General features: G+C 45.4%; 1 protein-coding gene across 5 annotated transcripts in view; it reads left to right on the top strand.

Annotated features, from left to right (window-relative positions):
* The window catches only part of LOC144493796 (uncharacterized), a 293,145-nt gene that overhangs the window by 223,109 nt on the left and 47,669 nt on the right, over positions 1 to 22,367 (top strand). For all 5 annotated transcript variants that reach the window (XM_078213293.1, XM_078213294.1, XM_078213296.1 and 2 more), the window contains exon 7: positions 10,377 to 10,501. In XM_078213293.1, the coding sequence (XP_078069419.1) occupies positions 10,377 to 10,501 (125 nt within the window). The remainder of the gene's footprint in view (positions 1 to 10,376; positions 10,502 to 22,367) is intronic.

Below are 22,367 nucleotides of genomic sequence, written 5' to 3'. Positions count from 1 at the left end.
TAATATGGTGACCAGAACTGCACACACTACTCCAGCCGTAGCCTCACCAAAGTTCTACACAACTCCAATATGACTTTCCTGCTTTTATAATCTATGCCTTGATTGATAAAGGCACTTGCCCAAATGCCTTTTTCACCACCCGACTAACATGCCCTTGTCCTTTTGAGCATTAACAGGATATATGGCACAAAAACAGGCCATTCAGCCTAACCAGTCACAATTCTTTATTCTCGTGTTTATGGTCCACTTGAGGTTCTCCCATATTTCTGCATCTAAATCTACTGTTGTAACCAACTATTCCTTTCTCCTTCGTATGCTTCAGTTCTCGTTCCCTCCGGGATAACCTAGTCCACTCCTCCACTCTACCAACACTTCTCCCATCACCCATGGCACCTTCCCATACAATCGCAGAAGGTATAACACCTGCCCCTTTTCTTCTTCCATGCTTACCATCCTAGGTGTAAAACACTCATTCCCGGTTAAGTAGTATTTCACTTGCACCTCTTTCAATTTGGTCTATTGCATTCGCTGCTCCCAATGTGGTCTTCTCTATGTCGGAAAGACCAAACGTTGACTGGGTGATCGCTTTGCTGAGCACCTTTGGTCTTTGTGCAATCAGGACCCTGACCTTCCGGTTGCTTGCAATTTTAGCACACGGTCCTGCTCCCATGCCCACATGCCCCATGCCCCATGCCCCATGCCCTGCTGCAATGTTCCAGTGAAGCTCAATGAGATGAACAGCATATCTCATCTTCCGGCTCGGCACATTACAGCCTTCTGGTCTCAACATTGAATTCAACAACTTCAGATGATCAGCTCTACCCCACCTCAACCCTTTGTTTTCATTTTACTTAATTTTTAACTGTTCTCTACCTTTTTGTTTCTTTTTTTTTTCATTTTTCTTTCTCCGCCCCCACTCTTTTATCCTCCCTTTTCTTATCTTTTCTCCCCCTTTGCTTCCCTTTTCCCCCTTTTTTCAAATTACCTCTCTCTCCCACGCACCTCCCTCCCCTCCCCCACATCTTCATCTGTCACAATTTACCCTCTGATTTCAGCTTCTTTGCTGTTTGGCCTTTCAAATCTTCTATCCTCTACATGGACTGCCACTAGCAGCCTTTCCCCTTGTTTTTGTGGCGAGGGCTCGTCTTTCATTCCTTCACCCTACAGTATAAATATCTCCCACTTTCTATGCCTTTTAGCTTTGGCAAAGGGTCATCTGGACTCGAAACGTCAGCTCTTTTCTCTCCTTACAGATGATGCCAGACCTGCTGAGATTTTCCAGCATTTTCTCTTTTGGCTCCTTCATATACTCAACTGGTTTCCTTTTAAATGTAAATACTACGTGCTTCAACCACTCCCTGTTGTAGTGAGTTCCACATTCCCCCCACTCTCTGGGTGAAGATGTTTTTTTCTGAATTCCCTGTTGGATCCAAAGATGTGCGGGTTAGGTTGATTGGCCATGCTAAAATTGCCCCTTAGTGTCCTGGGATGCGTAGATTAGAGGGATTAGCGGGTAAAATATGTAGGGATATGGGGGTAGGGCCTGGGTGGGATCGTGGTCGGTGCAGACTCGATGGGCCGAATGGCCTCTTTCTGTACTGTAGGGTTTCTATGATTTCTATGATTTCTTGGGGACTATCTAATATTGATGATGTCTTCCCCATGAAGGAAATATTTTCTCCCTATCCACCCCATCATGTCATCATTTTAAAGTTCTTGATTTGGCCTGTTGTGTCTGCCATAAAGTCTGTTTTAACCCTTATACAGTAGACAAAGAATTGTGAGTCGACTTCTTGTTAGTACAACAATATTTATTTAAACACACAATCAATAATCACCCACCCAATCAACAATAAGTTATCTTACAGAAATACTAAAGTTCAAGTCCAATACTAGATCTTGACTTAACTTTCCGTGACTGGCAAGTACCCAAGCAGATATTGGCCTTTATCTGTGCGCTGGTCTCGGTTGTCCTCTGCGTAGTCTGGTCCTTTGTTCTGGTCTGACACTCCGGCTCTGGTCTTCCTTCCTTCTCGGGTGTGGTGGCTCTCCTCGTGCTGGTCGTTGCTGGCGATGGTCAGCGTTGTTGTAGCTCATTCGTGGGGTCAGAGAGAGAGAGCGATTCTTAGTTGTGCAGCACCCTTCATACCCCGTTGGTTTTTGTGCCCCTTTTGGCCATTGCCAATCAATCGATCAGGACTTGATCAGCCTGATTGATAAAGTCCAATCGAGTGCTGCCACACCAATCTCTGGGTGTGTCCCCAACGGCTATGTCTGTAGGTGCTGGAGGCACGTAGGATACACACCTCCCTCCCAAATAAGGTGTTAACGCGCCCCTATGGTAAACAACCCAGTTTGACCAGAAAGTCCCCTTTGTCTGGTGATGGCCCGTATCCTGTGTATTCAGTCATCTGAGCTGCAGCCTGTTTATCTCTGTATTTTAGGCTGCAGCCTGCTGTTTAGTCCTTGCCCAATTGTCCCAGAGTGCTTTATAGATCGCCATTTTAGGTGGCCTGTTTGGCCACAGATCACCCTCTTTTTTTTCAAGAGAAAGAGACCCAGCCTCTCAATCAATTCCTGTTATGTTTACCCACACAATTCTGATATTACCCTTGTAAATCTTCTCTGCACTGTCCCCAGTGCCTCTGCATCCTTTTTATAATATGATGACCAGAAATGTGCAGAATATTCTAAGTGTGGTCCAACAGAGATTTGATGAATGTTTAGCATGACTTCCCTGCTTTTCAACTCTAACCCTCTTAAAATAGGGTCTGACGATTGGTTTGCTTTCTTTGTGGCCTTGCTAACCTATGGCACAACATGTAGCAATTCATACATTGTACTCTGAGATTCCTTGGTTCATCTACCCAACCTAGACATGCACTTTCCCAGGAATAAATTACCTCTCTATTCTTCTCACAAAATATGTTTTAATATTCTCATGGGATGTGGGTGTTCCTGGCTCGGCCAGAAATTATTGTCCATCCCCCATTGCCCGTGAGAAGGTGGTAGTGTGCTGCCTTCTTGAACAGCTGCAGTCTGTGTGGTGTACGTGTAACCACAGTGCTGTTAGGAAGGTAGATTCAGGAGTTTGACCCAGGGACAGTCAAGGAATGGTAATATTCTTCCAAGTCAGGATGATGGGTGGCTTGGAGGGAACTCCAAGGAACTTGGAGGTGGTGGTGTTCTCAGGTATCTGCTGCTCTTGTCCTTCTAGATGGTAGTGGTTGCAGATTTGGAAGATGCTGTCTAAGGAGCCTTGGTGAGTTGCTGCAGTGCATCTTGCAGATGGTACAAAACTGCTGCCACTGTGTATCAGTGGTGGAAGGAGTGAATGTTTGTTGATGGGGTGCCAATCAAGCGGGCTGCTTTGTCCTGGATAGTGTTGAGTTTCTTGAGTGTTGTTGGAACTGCACTCATCCACGCAAGTGGGAAGTAAGTTATTTTTCGCAGGATTCATAACCTCTGACCAGCTGCTGTAGCCACAGTATTTATATGGCTGATCCAGTTCAGTTTCTGGTTAATGGTAATGCCCAGGATATTGAAAATCGAGAATTCAGTGAAAATAATGATGTTGAAATTCAAGGGAAGAATGGTTACATTCTCTCTTATTGGAGATAGTTATTGCCTGGCAACTGTGTGGGACAAATGTTACTTGCCACTTGTCAGCCCAACTTGCTGAAAGAGCACCTTACCCAGGCTCATCCCTGTCCTTTCCCCATAACCCTGTACATTCATCATGACTAATCAATCTAACCTGTACGTCTTTGGACACCAAGGGGCAATTTAGCATGGCCAATCCACCCAACCTGCACATCTTTGGGCTATGAAAGGGAACCAGAGCACCTGAAGGAAATCCATGCGTACGTGGAAAGAACATGCAAACTCCACACAGACAGTCACCCAAAGCTGGAAACGAACCCAAGTCCCTGGCATCATGAAACAACAGGAATATGTTCGGCACAGCTTGTGGGGCCGAAGGGCCAGTTTTGTACTGTAGTTTTCTATGTTTCTATGTTTAACAGTTCTAACCACTGTGCCACGATGCCACCTTGTACTTTTTCTCCAGTGATTACATTTATTTCCTCCCATGCCACCGTGATACCCCCCAACATATGGTGTCAAGCTTCAAATGTCTGAGCAGGGTTGAGTTCAAATTCCACTCCAGAATCTTCACGTCATGTAAGATGCAAAATAAAAGATTTTCAGCTTTTTCTTCTGAAAATCTGAACATCTGGATTTTGACATAACAGGGCCTTCTGCAACCAATCAATGAGCATCAGTCAACAGCAATAACTTGCTTTTCCATAGCATCTTAATATAATAAAACACCCCAAAGCAATTCGCAGGAGCAATATAAAACACAATTAGATGCTGAGCCACATGGGATGATATTAGAGCAGACGTGGGCCAGGATTTTCCAGTCCCGTCGTGGTGGGACCCACTGCGGGAGATTTGGCAGCCCAGCCAAATCCAAGTCAATGAACTTGGCCCAGCAAAGTTCATTGACTTTAAGTGTGTCTGGATAATCCCAGTGGTGGGCCAAAGAGGTTGACTTTAAGGAATTCCATGTGAGATGAAAGAGGAGGAATGCCAGAGCTTGGGGCCTAGGCAGCTGTGGGGGAGGGAGGGGAGAAGCATTTAAAATTGGGATGTTCAAGAGGCCATCATCAGATAAGCACAGACATCTCAGTGGATTGTGGGGCTAGAGGCAGACAGATTTTTTAAAAACTCTTTCATGGGATCATAGAAATCATAGAAACCCTACAGTGCAGAAGGAGGCCATTCGGCCCATCGAGTCTGCACCGACCACAATCCCACCCAGGCCCTACCCCCACATATTTACCCGCTAATCCCACTAACCTAAGCATCTCAGGACTCTAAGGGGCAATTTTTAACCTGGCCAATCAACCTAACCCGCACATCTTTGGACTGTGGGAGGAAACCGGAGCACCCGGAGGAAACCCACGCAGACACGAGGAGAATGTGCAAACTCCACACAGACAGTGACCCGAGCCGGGAATCGAACCCGGGACCCTGGAGCTGTGAAGCAGCAGTGCTAACCACTGTGCTACCATGCCGCCCTCACTGTGCTAACCACTGTGCTACCATGTTGCCAGCTCAGCCAGTATTTGTAGAATAAATAGGTGGGGGGGAGGAGGGATGGTCAAGTGATAGAGAGATAGATAGAGAGGATCAAGACTCAGAAGGTATTTGAAAACAAGGTTGGGAATTTTGCTTAACTGGGAGTCAAGGTAAGTCAGCAAGTACAGGGGTGATGGCTGGATGGAGCTTGGTGTGAGTTGAGACATGTTAAGGCAGCAGAGTTTGGATGGCTGCAAGCTAATGTAGGCCTAGAAGGTAGGGATATATTCGGCACAACTTGTGGGGCCGAAGGGCCTGTTTTGTGCTGTAGTTTTTCTATGTTTCTAATGGATGATAGAATATGGGAGGCCATGCAGGAGTATATTGGAAAAGTAGAATCCAGAAGTAATGAAGGCATGGATGAGCAGACATGGAACAGCAGGCATATGGGGCGGCACAAACAGAATTCCCACTCACCTGAAGAAGGAGCTTAAGGCTCCAAAAGCTTGTGGCTTTTGCTACCAAATAAACCTGTTGGACTTTAACCTGGTGTTGTTAAACTTCTTACTGGGACTTTTTGGCCATGCTTGTCCCAAAGCTGGTAGATCCTGCCCAAGGTCAGTGGACCTTTGCATGGTCCGTGTCTTAAAGAACAAAGAACAATACAGCACAGGAACAGGCCCTTCGGCCCTCCAAGCCCGCGCCGCTCCCCGGTCCAGGATTGAATCCTGAATCCAGGATCCCCGCCCAATTTTCCAGCCTATCTACATCCTAATATCCTATCCACCGAGCTGTCCCTCACAGCTACGATGCTTTGTTCATCACAACCTATTAACTCACCCCCACCCCCCCATTCCAGACCATGTGATCTCCAGGGAGAGGCGAAAACCCAGAGTGAAAACCCCAGGGCCAATATGGGGGAAAAAAATCTGGGAAATTCCTCTCCGACCCCCTGAGGCGATCGAAACGAGTCCAGGAGATCACACTGGCCCTGATCACAAAATGCTTCCCAACCCTATTCATTTCCACTTCTGCTTTACGAACACCATCTGAATTCCCTGCCCCCGAGACAGGTTCCCAACTATCCGCAGTCTCGCTCTGTACTGGCACCAGCAAGATGATCATAGAATGAAGCCTTGAAACGAGAAACAAAGAACAATTAGCCCGCGCCGCTCCCTGGTCCAAACTAGACCACTCTTTTGTATCCCTCCCTTCCCACTCCGTTCATATAGCTGTCTAGATAAGTCTTAAACGTTCCCAGTGTGTCCGCCTCCACCACCTTGCCCAGCAACACATTCCAGGCCCCCACGACCGTCTGTGTAAAATATGTCCGTCTGATATCTGTGTTAAACCTCCCCCCCTTCACCTTGAACCTATGACCCCTCGTGAACGTCACCACCGACCCGGGGAAAAGCTTCCCACCGTTCACCCTATCTATGCCTTTCATAATTTTATACACCTCTATTAAGTCTCCCCTCATCCTCCGTCTTTCCAAGGAGAACAACCCCAGTTTCCCCAATCTCTCCTCATAACCAAGCCCCTCCATACCAGGCAACATCCTGGTAAACCTCCTCTGTACTCTCTCCAAAGCCTCCACGTCCTTCTGGTAGTGTGGCGACCAGAACTGGACGCAGTATTCCAAATGCAGCCGAACCAACGTTCTATACATCTGCAACATCAGACCCCAACTTTTATACTCTATGCCCCGTCCTATAAAGGCAAGCATGCCATATGCCTTCTTCACCACCTTCTCCACCTGTGACGTCACCTTCAAAGATCTGTGGACTTGCACACCCAGGTCCCTCTGCGTCTCTACACCCTTTATGGTTCTTCCATTTATCGTGTAGCTCCTCCCTACATTATTCCCACCAAAATGCATCACTTCGCATTTATCAGGATTCAACTCCATCTGCCATTTCTTTGCCCAAATTTCCAGCCTATCTATATCCTTCTGTAGCCTCTGACAATGTTCCTCACTATCTGCAAGTCCTGCCAGTTTTGTGTCGTCCGCAAACTTACTGATCACCCCAGTTACTCCTTCTTCCAGATCATTTATATAAATCACAAACAGCAAAGGTCCCAATACAGAGCCCTGCGGAACACCACTAGTCACAGGCATCCAGCCGGAAAAAGACCCTTCCACTACCACCCTCTGTCTTCTATGACCAAGCCAGTTCTCCACCCATCTAGCCACCTCCCCCTTTATCCCATGAGATCCAACCTTTTTCAGTAGCCTACTAGTCTTGCATGCTATGATTCTGGTGGCGGGCAGGACTGTAAAATTCAGCGCTCTCTGTCCTGTCAGGTAAGAGACCCTATGTCACTATTTTGAAGAAAAGCAGGGGAGTTCTCCTTGGTGTCCTGGTCAATATTTATCCATCAATCAGATTAAAAACTGACTACTATCTGGTCATTTTCATACTGCTGTTTTTCAAAGGAGAGGCAGTGGCATCATAGACTAGTAATCCAGATAACCAGGGTAATAATCTGGGGGCCGGAGGTTGAATCCTTCAATGGCAGATGGTGAAATTTGAATTCAATACAAATCTGGAATTAAAAGTCTAATGAATTGTCATAAAAACTATCTGCTTCACTAATGCCCTTTAGGGAAGGAAATCTGCTGCCCTTAGCTGGTCTGGTTTACAAGTGACTCCAGACCCACATCAATAAAACCATTAAATCCCTATGTGCAGAAAGAGAGCATTCAGCCCATCCATTCTCTGCTGACTCTCTGAAAGTTCATTCCAGCCAGGACCTCCCCAATGTTCCATCTCCTTAGCCCCACACATTAACCATGGCTAATCCACCTAACCGGCACAGTGGTTAGCACTACTGCCTCACAGCGCCAAGGACCTGGGTTCGATTCCCTGCTTGGGTCGCTGTCCATACGGAGTCTGCACGTTCTCCCCGTGTCTGCACCGGGTGCTCTGGTTTCTTCCCACAGTCTGAAAGACGTGCTGCTTAGGTACATTTGCCATGCTAAATTCTCCCTCACCGAACAGGTGCCGGAGTGTAATGACTTAAGGACTTTTCACAGTAACTTCATTGCAATGTTAATGTAAGCCTACTTGTGACAGTAATAAATAAACTTTAAACTAAAACTTTAAACTAAATCTTTGGACTGTGGGAGGAAACCAGAGCAACCGGTGCAAACTCCACACAGATAGTCACCCAAGGCCAGAATCGAACATGGGTCCCTGGCGCTGTGAGGCAGCACTGTTAATGACTGTGCCACCATGCTGCTCCAGTTGACTCTTAAATGACCTAGCAAACCACTCAGTTTAAGGGCAGTTAGGAATGGGCAACAAAATGCAGGCCCAACCAATGATGCCTACATCCCTTGAGCAGATTCAAAAAATCTGGGTGGCACGGTAGCACAGTGGTTAGCACTGCTGCTTCACAGCTCCAAGGACCTGGGTTCGATTCCCAGCTTGGGTCACTGTCCGTGTGGAGTTTGCACATTCTCCTCGTGTCTGCGTGGGTTTCCTCCGGGTGCTCCGGTTTCCTCCCACAGTCCAAAGATGTGTGGGTTAGGTTGATTGGCCATGCTAAAATTGCCCTTAGTGCCCTGAGATGCGTAGGCTAGAGGGATTAGTGGGTAAATATGTAGGGATATGGGGGTAGGGCCTGGGTGGGATTGTGGTCGGTGCAGACTCGATGGGCCGAATGGCCTCTTTCTGTACTGTCAGGATTCTATGATCTATGATTCAAAGCTTGCTGATGCATTTCCTATACTGCAGCAGTGACTACCTTTCACAGTACTTCAGTGAAGTGCATTGGGATATTCTGAGCTCAGAAAGGCATGTTACATAAAGCTGCACTCATTGCACTGCGGGTGTCAGCTGAGAATTTGTGCTCTCTGGAGAGAGACTTGAACCCGTAACCTCTGACTGAACCAGACTCCAATAGTTTGAAGTGAGGGTCATGACTTAAAATTTACCATGTGTTCTTTTCATAAACCAAATATATACAGGAAAGAAAATACATTGTCAGGGTTACACCTGAGGGATGTGGTCTCTCCAAAATGACACAGGAAACAGTTTACTATTGAATTGGGGACAATATTGGAAACGTGGAAAGAACATAAAAATGTAGCTCAAGTGTGATTTGAATTTGTTATCCATTGTGACCTTTCTGCATAACCGGATTCCACTAGCTCATTAAAAATCAGTTTCCTACAAAGTACAATCTTGTTCAATCTCTTAGAGATTCAAAGTGCATTTCCTAATATATCAGGCAGCTTTCTAAGTTCTGCCATCTTTTCTATGAAAGCCGCTTTAATAATGCATTTTATTTTTCATAGGCCTTTTATATTTATGTCTTGGTTTCAAAGCATTTTTATCATTTCTTCCACATGATGGAACCATCATTTCAGCAGCTTTGTTTTATTTATTTTTTAACTGCAGTCTTGTATCTTTTCACTGATCTTATATATTGTTAATAAATACTACCTGCAATTCTCATCTAAAAGACTGATCCCCTACACAGCAACAATTCGTACCTTTAACGCAGCAAAACTCCACAATGGTGCTTCACAGGAACATTACCAAACAAATTTGACATCAAGTTACAAAAAGAGATATAAGGACCAGTGACTTGGTCAGAGGTAGGTTAAAGAAGGAGAGAGATAGAGAAAGGGATTTCGGGGAAGAATTATAGCAGCAGTGGACTCGCCAACATTAAGGGCATTCAAATGGTCATTGGATAAACATATGGATGATATTGGAATAGTGTAGGTTAGATGGGCTTTATATTGGTTTCACAGGTCAGTGCAACATTGAGGGCCGAAGGGCCTGTACTGCGCTGTAATGTTCTATAAATTGAAGTCTTGGCGGCTGAAGGCAAGGCCAGGAGTAGTGGAGCCATGAAAATTTTGGATGTGTTAGGGCCTGGGCCAGAACTGGAAGAGCTCAGAGATCCTTGAGGATTTGGAGCTGGACAGGGTAGGGCTGGAGGTGATCACAGAGATGGGGAACGGCGAGGCCATGGGTAGATTTGAAAATGAGAAGAGTTTTAAAATTGAGGCATTGCCAGAGCAGGATCCAATGTTGATCAGCATTGCTGATGGGTGAATGGGACCTGGCATGAGTTAGGATCCCTGTAGCAGCGTCTGGACAGCTCAAGTTAGCTGTGGCTCTCTGCAAGCTAGTTTCAACCTCTACCAGCTACCTACTCTCAGACAATTGCCTGCAACCCTCCAGAACTTGCTTCCTTTCTCTGTCTGTGTTGTTGCTTTGAAAGCTTGATACATGCAACCGTTTTGAATCCGTGCTCTCTTTTGTTTTTGGTAGGTTGGACAGGAACATCTTGCCAAGTGGACATTGATGAGTGCCAACCAAATCCTTGTGTCCATGGCATTTGTGTCCAGAATACTCCACCCCCTGGTCACAGCTGCTTCTGCGTCCCAGGATTTGTGGTGAGCCCTAACAATTCCCTAGCTATGCGACAGCTCTGGTTGTCAACCTTTTTTGCTTACGCTTTAAAAGCAAATATAAAATCAGCAAACAGAATGAAATGGAAAATTCTGGGAAATGTCAGCAGGTCTGACAGCATCTGTGGAGAGAGAATAGAGCTAAAGTTTTAAGTTTGGATGTCAAAGCTCTAACAAAGGGTCATCCAGACTCTAAACATTGGCTCTGTTCTCTCTCCACAGATGCTGTCAGACCTGCTAAGATTTTCCAGCATTTTCTGTTTTTGTTTTAGGTTCCAGCATCGGCAGTAACTTGCTTTTATCGACAGAACCCTGTGGTTTGTGCAACCCAGCCAATTAGAAAGAAGGACAAAATTTGCATTTATATAGCAAAGATTCTTAGAATGATTACTGCACAGAAGGAGGCTGTTGTAGGGAAAAATCCCTTGTACCAGTGCATTCAAAGAGGTCGAGTCGCAAGGCAACGTTCAAAGTGTTTTTCTTTATTGTACAATTACTGGGAACCCAGGGAGAACCAACGTAACCAGCTCCGAAACAGTGGCTTGGCCACGTTGATCTCAATCCTTTCACATCAGCTCTGGATCTTTATAGGGATCCAAATTCGAGCGGGAACATTTGATTATGCATTTTTACAATATGTATAAAGTGGTCTGTCGGGTCAGGAAGTTCTCTGGGAGGCTTGTCAATTTGCATTTGTATGGTGTGTGTTTGTGTTAATGGGACCACCTGTTCTTGCCCCGGTGTTTTAATGTGTTTCCCATTATCCCCTCTATGTGTCCCCGTATCTGAATTGACCTCATTGTTTTGTGTCTGTGTTCCCTGCTTGCGAGATTAGGTGTTAATGTCATTTTGTCCTGCTGTGTGTAGGGAGATTTAATCTAATCTTTTATTCCTTTTACCCTAGTTTGTTAAGTTTCTTTGCCTGCCTTGGCCATTTTATTCCTGTAATATTTTATTGATAGTCTGGTTATGCCATATAGCCCACTCTCGGTCTTGACTCGCAGATATCCCGATCTTCCTTGGCCAAAGGCCAGTTTAAAATGCAGCTTTGCGCTGTTGCTGGGCAGAATAAGGATCTTTCGTTGGCTTTGAAATTTAAAGGTCTCTCAGCTGTGCAGAGGGGGTTTGAACGAATATCCATCCGGGTGTTCCCCTCTGCATTGTAGGCACGTTATGAATGGTGCCAATATGGCTTTTGGAAAATTGCCTACTTCAGAGGCCATTCACTTGTCATGTCACTGCTCGCTCTCTGCAAAGAACAGCACAAAACTGGCCCTTCGGCCCCATAAGTTGTGCCGAACATATCCCGACCTTTTAGGCCTACCTATAACCCTCCATCCTATTAAGTCCCATGTACTCATCCAGGAGTCTCTTAAAAGACCCTATTGAGTTTGCCTCCACCACCACTGACGGCAGCCGATTCCACTCGCCCACCACCCTCTGTGTGAAAAACTTCCCCCTAACATTTCCCCTGTACCTACCCCCCAGCACCTTAAACCTGTGTCCTCTCGTAGCAGCCATTTCCACCCTGGGAAAAAGCCTCTGAGAGTCCACCCAATCTATGCCTCTCAACATCTTATATACCTCTATTAGGTCTCCTCTCATCCTACGTCTCTCCAAGGAGAATAGACCGAGCTCCCTCAGCCTATCCTCATAAGGCATGCCACTCAATCCAGGCAACATCCTTGTAAATCTCCTCTGCACCCTTTCAATCTTTTCCACATCCTTCCTGTAATGAGGTGACCAGAACTGGGCACAGTACTCCAAGTGGGGTCTGACGAGGGTCTTATATAGCTGCATCATTATTCCCGGACTCCTAAACTCAATCCCTCGATTGATAAAGGCCAGCACACCATACGCCTTCTTAACCACCTCCTCCACCTGCAGGGCCGATTTTAGAGTCCTATGGACCCGGACCCCAAGGTCCTTCTGATCCTCCACAGTACTGAGAGTCTTTCCCTTTATATTGTACTTCTTCATCCCATTTGACCTGCCAAAATGGACCACTACGCATTTATCTGGGTTGAAGTCCATCTGCCACTTCTCCGCCCAGTCTTGCATCCTATCTATGTCCCTCTGTAACTTCTGACATCCCTCCAGACTATCCACAACACTGCTTAGCCCCCTCAATTCCCTCCTGAAAGCCATGATTAAATCTGCTTCCATCACTCTCTCTGGCAGTACATTCTGGGCCTCAACCCACTGTACGGAAACAATTCCCTTCATCACCTCCTCTGGTTCTTTTGCCAGTTATCTTAATTCTGTATTCCACTGGTTGTCAGCTCTGCTGCCTCTGTGTACAGTTTCCCTCTCTACTGTCAAAACTCTTCATGATTTTTGAATGTTCTTATTCAATCTCCTCCTTAACCCTCTCTGCCCTTCGGAGAACAATCCCAGTCCCTCTCCTTAATAACCTCATGGCTGTTATCATCCCAACAAAACTTCTCTGTATTCTCTTCAAGGCTTTACACTGGAGAAACGGCACAGAATCAGACTGTTCAGCCATCTGATCCCTGCCAAATTTTATGCTGCACAGGAGCCTGCACCTTTCATAATCTCAGGGACTTCCCAAAAGCCTATCAATGAAGTATAGTTGAAATGTAGTCACTGTTGTAATTTAGGATGTGGAGATGCCGGCATTGGACTGGGGTAAACACAGTAAGAGTTTTAACAACACCAGGTTAAAGTCCAACAGGTTTATTTGGTAGCAAATGCCATTAGCTTTCGGAGCGCTGCTCCTTCGCCAGATGGAGTGGAAATCTGCTCACTGACGAAGGAGCAGCGCTCCGAAAGCTAATGGCATTTGCTACCAAATAAACCTGTTGGACTTTAACCTGGTGTTGTTAAAATTCTTACTGTAATTTAGGAGTCACAGTGGCCAATTTGTACACAGCAAGCTCCCACAAACAGCAATATGATAATGAACCGATCATCTGTTTCAGCGAGATGAGATAATGGTTCACCAAGGCACTGAGGAATCTTTCCTTAAAGTAGGGCCTTGGAATCCTTCACATCGACCTGAGCGAGTTTTAACAGCACCTCTAAAAGTGCAGTGCTCGTTCAATACCGAAATGGTTAATTGTTGAACTGATTGTGAGGAACACCACTAATTTATCTCGTGATTTAGTAAATCAAGATTAATTTTGCTAACTTTCTATGGAGCTTCCTGTTTTAGAGAACAGGCTTTGCAATGCTAAATGTACATTGGTGTTGAGTAAAAATAACAGAGACCTGGATTTTGTGACCTGGATGGTTGCGGGCTTTTACTTTCAAACAGCTTAATTTGAGAAGGTCAGACTGAATAGCAGAGGTAAGCATTGGACTCAGATTTGCATTAGATGCCTGAACTGCTTGTCAAACATTGTCAACTGCACTTTCACAAGGCAATTAGACTGAGATGATTAAAACCTATTTGATGTCTGTGAGTTTAGCCACGCTCAAGGTGATGTGACTTTGCACTTTCTTTACCTTTTCCCTTGCCAGCTATCACACTCTCTTTCCATTAATGGAGGTGTCTTTGGGAATGACTAATGAGCGCATCATGGTCTGAACCATACACACGGCTCAATATGATATATGTTGTGCTCTGAGACACAAAAGGAATAAAAGCTGTACGGTAGAAGAGAATGCAATGAAATATATTCCAGGCTTTTTGTTTCTGTTTATTGGCATGTTCACCAATGTGAAGTTGCTATGGCCAACTTCTGATTTGCCTTTGGTACTTTCTACAGCCAGATAACCCAACACTTGGGGCTTAGTCTTGACACTTGAGGACCACTTTTGATCTATAGCTGCTGGCAGAGTATAGTGACCCAGAACTTGCTGGGAAAATAATGATGAGTGTATCACGGTCATTGTTATTAAAATGTAAATCATCCAACAGCCCACAGTGAGGAAGTTGAATTGCCACACGCCACAGATTGCTGGATGGGTTGCGCTGCTTCAACATTAGCCTCCCGAAAACAGTAGCTCACCCTCTCCAGCTGTTTGATTAAGTTTCTATATTTGCATATTAGTTATCCAACAGAAAGTTGTAAAGATTAAGTAATGATGAGTGCAACATTTATTAACATTTCGCACCAGAACGGGAGCAACATAAACTGTGATATCTCATTTCTACAGGTAGTAAATTGTTACTGGACATTTAAAATATTTTACATTTAATTTTTTTAATGTTTTTCATCTCTTTGCTCTCTTTTCTCCCCTGACTCATTCTTCCTTCCCTTTTCTTTATTTCTCTTTCTATATCTGATTTGACTCAAATTCACCTTATTTTCTTCACAATTATCCCTCAATTTCTGTGTAATTCTTAACTTCACTGGTTAAGATACTAGACCCTGATCTTGTTGTTCACAAGGTCCCAAATAGCTCATTTCATAGAATCATAGAAATCATAGAAACCCAACAGTACAGAAAGAGGCCATTCGGCCCATCGAGTCTGCACCGACCACAATCCCACCCAGGCCCTACCCCCATATCCCTACAGATTTACCCACTAATCCCTCTAACCTACGCATCTCAGGACACTAAGGGCAATTTTTAGCATGGCCAATCAACCTAACCCGCACATCTTTGGACTGTGGGAGGAAACCGGAGCACCCGGAGGAAACCCATGCAGACACGAGGAGAATGTGCAAACTCCACACAGACAGTGACCCAAGCCGGGAATCGAACCCAGGTCCCTGGAACTGTGAAGCAGCAGTGCTAACCACTGTGCTACCGTGCCGCCCTCACCATTTTCAGTTCACACTTCAGGTAAAAAAACGTTTCAGCTGAAATTTGATGGAAGAGGTCTGACTAACAGGGCATGACACAAAATATGCATCTCCAGCATCTTCTGGACCATTAGTAACTTGGTGCCATGTGGCTCCCTGCAATTTGCTGTCTGTTGTGGCCTGATATCCTGACCCCTCCTCCCAGCAAAGCTCCTAATCAAAAGCACTCAATATCAAAATGGATTCCTGAGATGAATAATCGCTCGGAGTATACTTAGTGGCCGATATTTTACCGTCCCGCCTGCCACGGGAATCGGAGAGGACGAGGGCTAGACCATGGAAAGGTCAGTTGAGCTGGGGGGGATTTTATGGTTTGGGAAACGAACGAGGATGTAATGTCACCCATTAGTGTTTAGAAAAATTAGAAGTGATCTTATTGAAATTGATATGATTCTGAGGAGGATTGACAGGCTAAATGCTGAGAGGATGTTTCCCCTCATGGGGCTATCTAGAATAAACGGGCATAGTTTCAAAATAAGGGGTCTCCCATTTAAGATGGGAGACGAGAGGGAATTTATTTTACTCAGTAGGTCGTTAGTGTTTGGAATTCTCTCTTGCAGCGAGCTGGGTCACTGAATATGTTTAAGGCTGAGTTAGATTTTCGATTGACAAGGGAGTCAAAGGTTATGGAGGGACGGGCAGGAAAGTGGAGTTAAGATACTGCAGATTGACCATAATCTTTCTGAATGGTGGAGCGGTCCAATGGACTGAATGGCCTACTCCAGCTCCTATTTCTTATATTCTGATGATGATGATATATAAACACCAGTATAGTATGTATATATATAATCCTCCTCTGAGAACTATAAGATTTGATTTCATAGATTATGCATTTATATTTGTGCACATCATATTCCAATAGCTTCGAGACGAGAATATCATCTGAAATTAAAATATCCTTGGGCAAAGGAGGTAATGCATTGAGACAGACAGAAAACTGGTTGCAGACAGGAAACAGTGTCAGAATAAATGGTTTCTTTTCCAAGTAGCAGGCAGTGACTAGTCGGGTACCACATGGATCAGTGCTGGGATCCCAGCTATTCACTACATATATAAATGATTTGGATAAGGGAATTAAATGTAATATCTCCAAATTTGCAGATGACACGTTGCTGAGTGGGAGTTGAGCTGTGAGGAGAATGCAGAGATCCTTCAGTGTGATTTGGACAAGTTGAGTGAGTAGGTAAAAGATTGGCAGGTGCAGTATAATTTGGTGAAATGTGAGGTTATACACTTTGGTACCAAACACAGGAAGGCAGGTTTCTATGTGAATGGCCATAAATTAGGAGAGGGGAACGCGCACCAAGACTTGGATGTCTTCATGCACCAGTCACTGAAGGTAAGCATGCAAGTGCAGCAGGCAGTAAAGAAGGCAAATTGTATTTTGGCCTTCATCATGAAACGATTTGAGTACAGGAGCAGGGATGTCTTGATGCAATTATAAAGGCCACACCTGGAATATTGGGGGGTGATTTTCCCAAAAGCACTGAATTGGCAAAAAACTGTTCTAGATCACGATTGTTTTGTCAGTTCAACATTCCACTCGAATCTCCCCACTCTGTGCACTGCAGAGGCCCAATCATGAATATCATTAAAAACTCAGGGGGGCGGGGCCTATTCACGCCGGAGTTTGACAGTTCTGGAACTCTGCACATGCGCAGTGGTCCCGATCTGTCAGTCTCCCGTTTGCTGGGCAGCTCAATCGCTCGATTGACCCGGGACCCCCGCAGTGCTGCCTCTCCAGCCACCCCCTCCCCCCACGGCCGGATCATGGCCCCCACAACAATTGCCGGGCCAGCTCTGACTCCCCACCCCGGCCTGGAGCGGGAATAATGTCCAGCCCCTCGCACCTAGCAGTGACGATCCCCCCACACCCCTCACCCCGGCAGACCCCTCCCCACCCACCCCCACGTGGGGGTCAGGCCCCTCCCACGGCAAGCAGCCCCCCCGGCCTGCCCCAATTGCTGCCCTCCCTCCACCCCAGACTGATCGCCATGAAGAATGTCAGCCCCCACCAATTGCCCTTAGGCCCTGCTCACAATAGGCCCCACCCCCTTGGCACTGCCCGATGCCTGGTGTGCAGTGCTAAGGTGCCCCCTGGCATGGGCACTTTGCCTCTTGGGAAGTGCCGGGGCCACAGGCTGGCACTGCCAGGGTGCCCATGCCTAGGGGGCACTACCACCCATCCCCTGACCCGCTGGGGGGGCCCCGATTGTCCCCCTTCATTCTGGCGGGGCCTCCCGCTAGTTCCCCGAATGTGGGGAGCTACACTAAACCCCACCGGAATGAAGTACGCCTGGCTGGGTGGGAGATCGAATCGGGACCGGTAGGTTCCCGATAATGAAATGTAAAATACATTTAGAATACATTAAAAAAAGATTCAAATGACTTGCCTGTCTTCCCGCCGGTTTCAAGCATGGTCTTGGGTCCGACTGTTCACCAGATCTGGGAGATGCGCATGCGCAAATCCCGGAACAAGGCCGACAACACACATCTCCCACTCCGACCTGTCAGAAAAGTTGCAGGCTGGGATGGGAGATTCACCCCCACTGTGTGCAATTTCGTCTCCTTATCTGAGGAAAGATGTTCTTGTTCTAAAGGGAATGCAGAGAAGGTTTACCAAGGATGGCGGGACTGACATATGAGGAGAGATTGAGTCGGTTAGGCTTGTATTCACTGGAGTTCAGAAGAATGAGGGGGATCTCCGAGAAATCTCTAAAATTCTAACAGGACTTGACAGACAAGATGCAAGAAGGATGTTCCCAATGCTGGGGTGTGCAGAACTGCAATCAAAAAGGAGAGGTAATGACACCACCTCTACGATTATCCTCAATACCGGTGATCTGCAAGGCTGTGTCCTCAGGCCCTTACTATACTCCTTATACACTTATGACTGCATGGTCAAATTCCACTCCAACTCCATTTTCAAGTTTTCTGATGACACCACCATGGTGGGTCAGATCTCAAATAATGATGAGACAGAGTACAGGAAAGAGATGGAGAATCTGGTGAACTGGTGTGATAGCAAAAATCCTCAATGTCAGTAAAACAAAGGAGATAGTCATCGACTTCAGGAAACATGGTGGAGGACATGCCCCTGTCTACATCAACGGTGATGAAATGGAAATAGTCAAGAGCTTCAGGTTTCTAGGTGTTCAGATCGCCAACAATCTGCCCACGCTGATGCTATAGTTAAGAAAGCCTACCAATGTCTCTACTTTCTCAGAATTTCACTAAATTTGAAAAGTCCACCACGACTCTCATCAATTTTTACAGATGCATGATAGAAAGCATCTTTTCCAGATGTATCACAGCTTGGTATGGCTCCTGCTTTGACCATGACTGCAAGAAACGACAAAGGTTTATGAATGTAGCCCAGTCCATCACGCAAATTAGCCTCCCACTACTTGGAAAGTAGAAGGAGCTCTACTTGGAAAAGCAGCCAGCATAATCAAGGATCCCATGCACCCGAACATACCCTCTTCCATCTTCTTCCATCAGGAGAAAGGTACAAAAGTCTGAGAACATGTACCAACCAACTCGAGAACAGCTTCTTCCCTGCTGCCGTCAGACTTTTGAATGGACCTATCATATATTGAGCTGATCTTTCTTTTCACCCTATCTGTAACAGTAGCATTATACTCTGCACCCTCTCCTTTCCTTCTCCCTTATATACTCTATGACATAAGAACATAAGAAATAGGAGCAGGAGTAGGCCATCTGGCCCTTCGAGCCTGCCCGCCATTCAACAAGATCATGGCTGATCTGAAGCGAATCAGTTCCACTTGCCCGCCTGCTCCCCATATCCCCTAATTCCCTTATCGATCAGAAAACTATCTACCCGTGATTTAAACATATTCAACGAGGAAGCCTCCACCACTTCAATGGGCAGAGAATTCCAGAGATTCACTACCCTCTGAGAGAAGAAGTTCCCCCTCAACTCTGTTCTGAACCACCCCCCCCTTATTTTGAGGCTGTGCCCTCTAGTTCTGGTTTCCCTTCTAAGTGGAAAGAATCTCTCCACCTCTACCCTATCCAGCCCCTTCATTATTTTATATGTCTCTATAAGATCACCCCTCATCCTTCTAAACTCCAACGAGTACAGACCCAATCTGTTTAATCTCTCCTCATAAGCTACACCCCTCATCTCCGGTATCAACCTGGTGAACCTTCTCTGCACTCCCTCCAAGGCCAGTATATCCTTTCGCAAATAAGGGGACCAAAACTGCACACAGTACTCCAGTTGCGGCCTCACCAGTGCCTTGTACAGTTGCAGCAAGACCTCCCTGCTTTTATATTCTATCCTCCTCGCGATAAAGGCCAACATTCCATTCGCCTTCTTGATCACCTGCTGCACCTGCAGACTGAGTTTTTGCGATTCGTGCACAAGGACCCCCAGGTCCCTCTGCACAGTCGCACGATGTAATTTTTCTCCATTTAAATAATACTCCAATTTACTATTATTTCTTCCAAAGTGGATAACCTCACATTTGCTAACGTTATATTCCATCTGCCAGATCCTCGCCCACTCGCTCAGCCTATCCAAATCACTCTGCAGACTTTCCGCGTCCTCCACGCAATTTGCTTTCCCACTCACCTTCGTGTCATCAGCAAACTTGAATACCCTAGATTCAGTCCCCTCCTCCAGATCATCTATGTAAATGGTAAACAATTGAGGCCCCAGCACCGATCCCTGCGGCACGCCACTAGTCACCAACTGCCAACCAGAAAAGCACCCATTTATCCCAACTCTCTGCTTCCTGTTAGATAGCCAATCCCCAATCCACGCCAACACCTTACCCCTAACTCCGTGTACCCCAATCTTCTGCAGCAACCTTTTGTGAGGCACCTTATCGAACGCCTTCTGGAAGTCTAAAAACACCACATCCACCGGTTCCCCTCTGTCAACCTCACTAGTGACATCTTCATAAAAGTCCAGTAGATTCGTCAAACACGACTTTCCCTTCATGAATCCATGCTGCGTCTGCTTGATCGAACCATTCTTATTCAGGTGCTCTGTTATTTCCTCTTTAATAATGGACTCTAGCATCTTCCCAACTACGGACGTTAAGCTAACCGGCCTGTAGTTACCCGCCTTTTGATAACTTCCTTTTTTAAACAGTGGCGTAACAGTAGCTGTTTTCCAGTCAGCCGGCACTACCCCAGAGTCCAGCGAATTTTGATAAATTACTACTAACGCATCTGCTATTACCTCAGCCATTTCTTTCAGTACCCTGGGATGCATTCCATCCGGGCCCGGGGACTTGTCTACCTTCAGTCCTATTAGTCTACCAAGCACAACCTCCTTAGTAACAGTAATTGTATTAAGGACCTCCCCTCCCACCAACTCTCGATCTCTAATATTCGGCAAACTATTTGTGTCTTCCACCGTGAAGACCGACACAAAGAACTTATTTAAAGTCTCAGCCATTTCCTCGTTTTCCACTATTAAATCCCCCCTCTCATCTTCCATGGGTCCAACATTCACTCTAGCCACTCTATTCCTTTTTATATACTTGTAAAAACTTTTACTATCATTTTTTATATTTTGAGCTAGTTTAGTTTCATAATCAAGAGATTTAGTTTCATAATCAAGAGGCTACCTCGCTGAATATGTTTAAAGCGCGGATGGATGGATTCCTGATCGGTAAGGGAATTAAGGGTTATGGGGATCAGGCGGGTAAGTGGTACTGATCCACGTCAGATCAGCCATGATCTTATTGAATGGCGGGGCAGGCTCGAGGGGCTAGATGGCCTACTCCTGCTCCTATTTCTTATGTTCTTATGTTCTTATAATCTATCTTTCCTTTCTTAATCGCTTTCTTAGTCGTTCTTTGTTTTTCTTTAAAGCTTTCCCAATCCACTAATTCTCCACTATTTTTGGCCACTCTGTACGCATCTGATTTTATTTTAATACTCTCCTTTATTTCCTTCGTTATCCACGTCCAGTTATCCTTTTTCTTACAGTCCTTCTTTATCACCGGAATATATTTTTGCTGAGTACTTAAAAAAATCTCCTTAAAAATCCTCCACTGTTCCTCAGCTGTCCTACCTACCAGTCTGCTCGCCCAGTCTACATTAGCCAATTCCACCCTCATCCTATCATACTCCCCTCTTTTCAAGCAGAGGACACTGGTTTGGGACCCTACTTTCTCACCCTCCATCTGTATCAGAAATTCAACTATATTATGATCATACTCTATGACGGTATATATTATCTGTGTACCGGACAAGAAACCATGCTCTTCACTGTATCCAAATATATGTGATAATAAATCAAATCAAAAACCAGGGGTTACAGTCTGAGAATACAGAGTAGATCATTTAGGACAGAGATGAGGAGATATTTCTTCACCCAGAAAGTGGTCAGCCTATAGAATTCACTACCACAGAAAATACTTGAGGCCAAAACATTGAATGTTTTCAAGAAGCAGTTAGATACAACACTTGAGGTGAAGGGAATCAAAATATATGGGGGAATGTGGGATCAGGCGATTGAGTTGGATGGTCAGCCATAATTATAATGAATGGTGGGGCAGGCTCAATGCACCAAATGGCCTCCTCCTGGTTTCGATGTTTAATCCCCCCAAAAAAGTGTTAAGCAGGGAATGTAAGTGAACGTAATGAGAAGGACAATGTGCTCAGGTTCATAGCCTTTGTTGTGCTGTGCTTCAAAGCTCTCGTACTATATTATTGAATCTGTGCTAGTTTGATATTTCCACTGAAATTATCTTGCTGAATTTAATTGTTTAAAATAGTTTCAGCCAATAGGTGCAAATTAGGACAGTCCAATCAAAAAATTACCAAATGAACCTTTACAGTTTTACAGAACTACTTAAGTCTGTTGTAGTTGTTTTTGGGTCATCATGGAATATTTGTTATGTATTGCTGTAATATCTCTAAATATCTGTAAAGCGACAGTTGTGTGACAGTGTTCCAGGGACTGCATTTCACGGCTGCACTGGAGCCTGGTGTAATGCGTAATGGAACCAGCTCAAACTGGTCCTTCAATACAAAAACTATGAAATAACACCACAGACCCGTCAGCATCAGAAAAGCAAAAACTTATCTTATTT

This window comes from Mustelus asterias, chromosome 5, assembly GCF_964213995.1.
Source record: "Mustelus asterias chromosome 5, sMusAst1.hap1.1, whole genome shotgun sequence".
Classification (NCBI taxonomy): domain Eukaryota; kingdom Metazoa; phylum Chordata; class Chondrichthyes; order Carcharhiniformes; family Triakidae; genus Mustelus; species Mustelus asterias.
Note: the sequence above shows the minus strand (reverse complement) of the source record. Positions and strands in the feature narration are given on the sequence as shown.